Raw genomic sequence first — 8,404 nt, forward strand, 5'->3', positions numbered from 1 at the left:
CTGTAGGCAACGTCCGTAATTGTACAATCCGTTTTTACTGAAGCTGTCTATTTCGTCAGTATCTTCGGATGGTTTTGTACAGACCTGTGAACAGCTACACAGTTTTTAATTACAAATCTTAGATGGCTTATTGTTTCTTCCAGTATCTCTTTTGCTCAGTGACGCCAATAACTGGAATATTTCTATGATTATATTACGAAGAATTTTCTCAGCTACAATACAACGTCGCACTATATTCTTGTAATGATTATGAATACCGTCCCGCGAGCACCTATGCATAGTGTAACTGCCTATAAGCGAACAATTATCTCTGCTTCCTAGTTTATGTCGCCGGCCGCGGTGGTCACGCGGTTCCAGGCGCGCAGTCCGGAACCGTGCGACTGCTACGGTCGCAGGTTCGAATCCTGTCTCGGGCATGGATGTGTGTGATGTCCTTAGGTTAGTTAGGTTTAAGTAGTTCTAAGTTCTAGGGGACTGATGACCACAGCAGTTGAGTCCCATAGTGCTCAGAGCCATTTGAACCTAGTTTATGTCGCATTTATTGACACGCCACCTAACTCAAAAACACATGCAACTGATGGTTTCATGTCGCGAGAGTTGGAAGGTCGCGAAACTGAATAGTGTCGTCAACGGTTTCCGCCACGGCGCGCCGCGCATGGGCAGTGGCCGACAGCACAGTTTCGAAACATAACAAGGAAGCCCTTGAGTGTGACGTCGCAATAGGCTGATGATGTTTACGGTATTCGACGCTCCACATATTGTCTACCACGCAGCCACAATATTGGCTGCTAATGGCAAAAGGGGGCGGGGCTGGCGGTGTCCAAGTGTGAGCATAGCATGAGGCTCCGCAGCGTAACTGAACTTCTTAGTCGACGAGTAACTCAAAGCAGTGCTACAGCGCTAGTGGTGTTGATACAAGCAGAGTGGTGCAAACGATAAAAAAAGCAGACATTGCATTACATCTACAACCGTTGCCGAAATTGACATTTTGTCAGAAAGAAACTGAAGAATTATGCAGAGTGAGAAAGAAGTGGCAGATGAAATGTTAGCGTTTCTGCAAGATGAGTCAGTGGAATGTGTGCTGTCCTATACGACGGGCTGTGCAGGCATCCTACATAAGTAGTTACAATGATGATAATACTTTCTTAACAAGTGGGAGTGCTGTACAAACAGATTGCGAGCTACGTAGTTCAACGTCCTTGTCGGAGAGGGAGACACAAAGACCTTCTCCAGTAAAACGTAGTAAATGACAGTCGCTGTTAAAGGAGCGGGTACGAAACATAATTGCATACATTGAAGATCATCTGCTGCATAGTTAAAAAGCAATATATGAACAGGTATCGAATATGTGCGCAGCAATATGACGGCGTTGTGCATAAGAAAAATTACGGATCTGCAAGAGACGACGAGGCGCACTTGTTCCAAAAACTGGTATTTGCGTGATCCAAAGATGTTCTATACAATTTACTAGATGCGCATGACAGTTTTCTACTACGTCATGCACACCAGTTTGCGCTCGATAAAGATTACAGCAATTTCAAGGAAGCAGTGGATGGTTGCACAACTGTAAACAGGACTACAGAATTGGAAAACATAAGATAAAATTTCAAACAAAGCGTCAGCTTGACGATGTACAGCAAACTGTGGAATCGGCCCAAAAATTTGTATATGAGATAAACAAACTTATCCCATAATTCGGTAAGAATCTGTTTTCAACTCTGACCAATCGATATTTGAAGAGGAAATGTATTTGAAAGGAACCCTGTAAATTAGAGATACCAAACGAGTTGTATCATGATTGATTAACAACAGTACCTTTACGCATTCGTGTACAATTATGCCGACTGTTAATCTGGATGGTTAACAGGCTGGAAAGTTATTTATTGTGCTGCAAGAAGTTGGAGGTGCTCTGCCCCGTACGATTCTTTCTCGTGTGCGTGATCTTGTAAGAGCAGTAGGGAATACTTACGTCACAGCAAGGAAGAGTGGGAAAATCGGCGTAAGAGAACTATAAAAATGGTATGAGCACTGCTTTTTGTCAATAGCTGATCTAAATAACTTGTTTTTTTTCCCCTGGATTCCTGGTGTACGCATAAAAATCATATTTCCTTAGAGCAAACTATCCCTCCTGAAAAATGTGTGACATTGCAATTCGTACTACCTGGAAACACATGACAAATTCAGCCTCTGGATGTTTGTTTTCCCATGTCTATACAGCATGTTGTCGCACTATCTGCAGCTACGCCTTAAAGGATAGCCAGTCACGATAAGCTCCACGACAGAATGTTTCTCATTCGGTTGCTTGCCATCACATTCCATCATTTCTCATCACCTCGTCACACTAATATGGTGCTATATGTATCCGTTAAGAGTGGATACCTAGCTGAACCTCATACGCGGTTTATAACTCCCCAGGAGTTCGCCTTAGATTTTGATGGTGCGAACCTTTGCGACCACTGTGGCTCGCCATTTTTCATTCGGTGTTCATAGTGCAAGTTAAAGCTTTGTTTTGAACACTTCTTGAATGTCGACGGTGCCCATTTTGGGAAGTGTAATACATACAGTCCATTGGAAGTTGATCTCTGCACTTGTCGGACACTTATTTTCTGTCGCCTTCCTGATCCACATGGTGAGTTATTAGCAACTAATATTTTAACTGTCGTACTGATTAACACATCACTTTCAGATGAATCTGACTAAATACTGAACTTACGACCTCGCACTCAGGGTGTCCCTTGTTAGTTTCTCCGTGTAAAATACCCTTGAGGAGTAGCTCACAATACAGAATGAAGGCATGCGTTACATCAGAGACGGCAGCACTCACCAGTTCTCTGAAGCGTCATCAGAGGAAACTTCAGCCCAGCCAACGGTGAAGTTGCGGAAGGTGAGACGCTCGTAACAGATTGGGTAGCTGCCCCTTTCGATTGTCAACAGAGAGGCGCAGGAGACGGCACCGGCGTCGCGGAGGCCTATGTGCAGCGTCGGAACGTCGTCTGATTCCTCCCAATCTCGACCGCGGCACACGGCCACGCTATCGCCTTGTAACTTGCATCGAATCTCCACCGTGCGGGAGCCTAACGGCACGCAGTTCTGATGCTGCGACACGCCGTAGTCGGCCTGTAGAGCAGCCGCCGCGGCACGCCGCAGCAGAAGCAGCAGCAGAAGCGGCGCCCGACTCGCGGCGCGCATCTCCGCACACTGCGGCCGCTCAAGGCCGAGTGAGCTGTCGTTGCGTCGCCACAGCCACCAGGAAAATCTGCCTGTATCGCGCCGCGCCTATCCGTTACATCCGCCTTATCTCCGCTTCGCTGACCAGCCTCTCGCAGACTGTGAGTAGCTACGCCGCCTCGAACTACGAGTATTGCGGGAACGAGCACAGGTTTCAAATGTGCCGTGCACTTGTGTACTGCCAAAGTGCTAAGTAGAGGTATCCTGCGAATAAGCTGGTCATTCAAAATTGCAACACCATGAAAACTGGACGCAAGGGACATTCCATTTCGGAAATCGGTACGGAATTCAATATTTCGTGATTCAGAGTGTGCCGAGAGTATCCAATTTCATGCATTACCACGGACAAAGCCATTGCCGAAGGCCTTCAATTAACGACCGATACCAGCGGTGTTTGCGTGGAATTGTCAAAGTTAATAGACAAGCAACACTGCGTGAAATAACTGCATAACACAATGTGGGACGTGCGACGAACGTATCCGTTAGGACAGTGCGGCAAAATTTGGCATTAATGGGCTATGGCAGCAGACGAGCGGTTCGAGTGCCTTTGCTAACAGCACGACATCGCCCGCAACGCCTCTCCTGGGCTCGTGGCCATATCGGTTGGAATCTAGCACTCCGTCTTCAGGCCACGAGTGGCCTACCGGGACCATCCGACCACCGTGTCATCCCCAGAGGAGGATGCGGATAGGAGGGGCGTGGGGTCAGCACACCGCTCTCCTGTTCGTTATGATGGTATTCTTGACCGAAGCCGCTACTATTCGGTCGAATAGCTCCTCAATTGCCATCACGAGGCTGAGTGCACCCCGAAAAAATGGCAACAGCGCATGGCGGCTGGATGGTCACCCATCCAAGTGCCGGCCACGCCCAACAGCGCTCACGGGAACCGGTGTATCCACTGCGGCAAGGCCGTTGCCGTGGTTGGAATCTAGACGACTGGAAAACCGTGGCCTACTCAGATGAGTTTCGATTTCGTTTGGTAAGAGCTGATGGTAGCTTTCGAGTCTGGTGCAGACCCCAGGATGCCGTGCACCCAAGTTGTCAACAAGGCTTGTTCAAACTGATTGTGACACCATAATGGTGGGTGCTGTGTTTACATGGAATATACTGGGTCCACTGGTCCAAAAGAATCGATCGCTGACAGGAAATGTCTATTTCGGCTACATGGAGACCATTTGCAGGCATTCATGGACTTCCTGTTCCCAAACTACGATTTCACGTCACAAATGTATGCGACTGGTTTGAAGAACATTCTGGATGATTCCGTGAATATTTTGGCGAGTCATATCACCCGAAGTGAATCCCATCGAACATCTATGGTACGTAATCGAGAGGTCAGCTAGTGCATAACATCCAACTACGTCAACATTTTCGCAGTTATTGACTACCATAGGGGCAGTGTCGCTCAGTATTTCCGCAGGGGACTTCCAGCGACTTGTTGAGCCCATGTCGAGTTGCTGCATTACACTGGACAAAAGGAGGCCCGGCACGATTGTAGGAGGTAGCCCGTGACTTTTGTCACTTCAGGGTATACTATATATCGTCAAGTATATACTGTGTGCTTGGATACGCTAATGACTAGCATATCAGCGTGAATGCGAAAAGTAGGTAGGAGTAGAGCCATCCACGTTCTCTATATAAGGAAAGATTATGAAGCAAGATAATCATTCAAAAAAACGCATTCCAATGAAAAAAACGCATTTGAATGTTTGTTATTTGCGAGGAGATCGCTTCGCGCACTGTGTCAAAATAAGAAATGTCTACTAGCACACGCTGGTATTCGATAGTGGCAGGATTGAAACCTATCGAGATTATGGTTTATTGTTTCCCTATATTACTCCTCACATTGATTGTGATTTCCCGACTGTCACTTGAGTCGACAGCTTCTAGATGGCCATATTCAACGACGTACAAGAGCTCAACGACCCCACGGGATCATACAGATACATCACGAACACTAAGTCAGGAAATGGACTGGTATCCACCGAGACACACGTCAACATGGACAGTGCAACAAGATCTGGGGACATAGCCAACGCTATGCAGGAGCTCAACAGTGCGAGGTGGCGTAGTGGTTAGCACACTGGACTCGCATTCGGGAGGACGACGGTTCAATCCCGCGTCCGGCCATCCTCATTTAGGTTTTCCGTGATTTCCCTAAATCGCTCCAGGCAAATGCCGGGATGGTTCCTACCAAAGGGCACGGCCGACTTCCTTCCGCATCCACCTCTAATCCGATGAGACCGATGACCTCGCTGTCTGGTCTCCTCCCCCAAAAACCAACCAGCTCAACAGCCCCACACATCTAGTGCCTAGGACAGACATATGATTCGCTCAGACATGCAGGATCATACAGATATGTCGCGAACACGTAGTCAGAAAACGGACTGGTATCCAGTGAGACAAGTATCAACATGGAAAGTGCGACAATGTCTGGAGCACCGTGAACTGTTAGCACGACCACCATTGTTGCGGTTTGCCTTGATGCTGCAGCAAAGAGAGGTATTTGACAGTCGTCCATCTACCGACAGCACCAGCTGTAGGATCGGCAATGCATCATTTTTCTAGACGAGTACAACATCACAATGGAAGTTATCAGTGCTTAGAGGCTCCGGTTAGAAGGAAGGTTGCCACATGGTAATCGACAACTTCATACAGACACAGCTCCTGGCGTGATGGTATGCGTTGCCACTGGCTGCATAACACGATCACCTTTTGTTCGCACGGTCGATAATGTGGAAAGCAAGCGTCACGTTTCTGATGTGTTAAGGCCGGTGGCTGCATCCAGTCTGCCAGGTTACTTGACCTTATTTTTCAGCAAGATAATGCAAAACCGCACTTTGTCCTTACAATACTGACAGGATACCTTGATATAAAAGGTATTTAAGGAAAAGTTCGAAATACTGAGGCAAAAACGTAAAAGCGACAGGGAAACATGGGTAATATACAACACCTACACGACCCAAGAAGGAACTGGAAGACTGGAAGATCAAGAACGAAAAGCTCGGATTAAAAATGATGTAAGATAGAGATGAAATCTTTCTGCCCTACTGTTCAGTCTATACATCGAAGAAGCAATGACAGGAATAAAAATAAGGGTCAAGAGTAGAATTAAAACTCAAGGTGAAAGGATATCAGTGATACGACTCGGTGATGAACATTATTATCCTCAGTGAATGCGAGGAAGAATTACAGAATCCGTTAACTTGAAAGCAAAATGACCCATGGCGGACGAACCAAAGAGGACATAAAAAGCAGGCTGACACAGGCGTAGAGGGCAGTACTGGCAAGAGGAGCCTACTGGTTTCAAATATAGGCATTAATTTTAGGAAGACATTTCTCGTAATGTACGTTTGGACCACAGAAATGTACGGTAGTGAATCACTGGCAGCGGGAGAACGGGGGCAGAAGAGACTCGAAGCGTTTAGGATGGGGTGCTACAGAAGAATGTTGAAAATCTAGTGGACTGATACGGAATGAGGAGGTTTCACACAGAATCGGCGAGGAAAGGAATATACGGAAAACAGTGAGAAGAAGAAGGAACTGGATATGTATTACGACCTCCAAGGACGCCGACTTTCCAAAATTTCCGTGGTTACATGACAGTAGCGGAATGTAGTATATGTTTTTTGGGGGTGTCTCAACATTTTTAAAAAGTGATTACCTGTCATTTATAATCTTTTATGAACCCTGGTTGTATCGTAAAGATCTGTGCCACCATAAAGTAAAATATACCGGTACGTTTAGACCGCCCTAGCTCAGTCGGTTACACAGCTGCTTTAAAACCAACAGAAATGAGATCAAACTCATATTCAAATGTACTTGGACGAAGCCACAGACCCAGTGGAGTAACGTACTCGATACGGGGCCAACTGAAAAAGTAAAAATCCTGACGTTTTAAAATAAAAGATATGACCTATCATTAACTAGCGTAACTTTCATTACAGCAGGTAGAAATAGAATTTTAATAGTGTGTGTTGTAAAATCCCATGTAATATAAACAGAGAGATCATTCGCTTACTATATTCAAAGTATTAAATAAAAATTATTAATACCGATAAATGTTATTAAAAATTAAGTACATTATAGTGATTCACAGTCAGTATCAATAAGCATAGGCATGTAGTTCTGTCTGTTCTTTAATTGATTTGTACTTATAATACTTCACTGCACTCACCTTGACATCTAGTGAAACTAGACCATGCGGTGTATTTTTGTGTGATGGAAGTTATTGATTATTTCACTGGCACCAGTAGATCACTTTGGACGTTGCGGAGACTGGGTTCACTAACTCTGTCTTTGGTCACAAAATTTCACAGATAGTTCTTTATAAGAAGGATCTTCAAACATAAGCTTTCAGCCGAAGAAATAGCAACAGGAATAATCAAAAACAGGTAAAATTTTGTGCATTAATCTGGAACGCTACAGCTACGGTTGAAGTCATTGTTACTAATAATTTGTTAATCTACTGAGGCTACTCATATTCATCAATTGAAGACATAAAGTCTAAAAATGAGTCCGTGATCATATTTTGGCTCTTTATTTTACGGGACGGTCTTGATCACACAAACTTTTGCACTTGACTATTATCAGTTTCGTATACTGCCATCTTCAGATCATAAAATATTCTTATGTAGTATCAAACTAAGCATGTAAGTAGTAGTAAGGGCTCTTACTATGTACCCACATGTTTAGCATGAAATCAGAATTATATTAATACATCAGCTGCTAACGGGCGTTGCTATATATCAACGGGGATAGGTGAAAATGTGTGCCCCGACCGGGACTCGAACCCGGGATCTCCTGCTTACATGCCAGACGCTCTATCTATCTTTTTTTTTTTTTTTGCATTTTGTTCGTTGTTGATCGTTGTGTTTGGTCGATGCGGACGTCAAATGACATCCAGTCAAGTTCGTATGTTGATCCTTCCACTCAGTTTTTTATTACAGAGGCCTACCAGCTCTGTGGCCGAACACGCTGAGCTACCGTGCCAGCAGAATTTTACAGTTGTGGTGAGTTTTGAACTCACGACCCTCTATGCAACCGCCTAGTATAATAACCACTACACCTCGGTGACTATCCATCTGAGCCACCAAGGGCACGGAGGGTAGCGCGACTGCAGGGACTACTACCTCGCGCACGCCCCTGCGAAACCCTCATTCTCATCTTGTACGTC

General features: G+C 45.3%; 1 protein-coding gene across 2 annotated transcripts in view; it reads right to left on the reverse strand.

The window, feature by feature from the left end:
* LOC126325205 (toll-like receptor 4) overlaps window positions 1–3,252 on the reverse strand; it is a 101,983-nt gene extending 98,731 nt beyond the window's left edge. Inside the window, exon 1 of one of the 2 annotated variants that reach the window (XM_049995153.1) lies at window positions 2,825–3,252. In XM_049995153.1, the coding sequence (XP_049851110.1) occupies window positions 2,825–3,189 (365 nt within the window). In that variant the 5' untranslated portion in view covers window positions 3,190–3,252. The remainder of the gene's footprint in view (window positions 1–2,824) is intronic. The other variant, XM_049995154.1, reaches the window with a different exon arrangement.
* Window positions 3,253–8,404: the final 5,152 nt, after the last annotated feature.

The sequence above is a fragment of the Schistocerca gregaria genome, chromosome 2, assembly GCF_023897955.1.
Source record: "Schistocerca gregaria isolate iqSchGreg1 chromosome 2, iqSchGreg1.2, whole genome shotgun sequence".
Classification (NCBI taxonomy): Eukaryota; Metazoa; Arthropoda; class Insecta; order Orthoptera; family Acrididae; genus Schistocerca; species Schistocerca gregaria.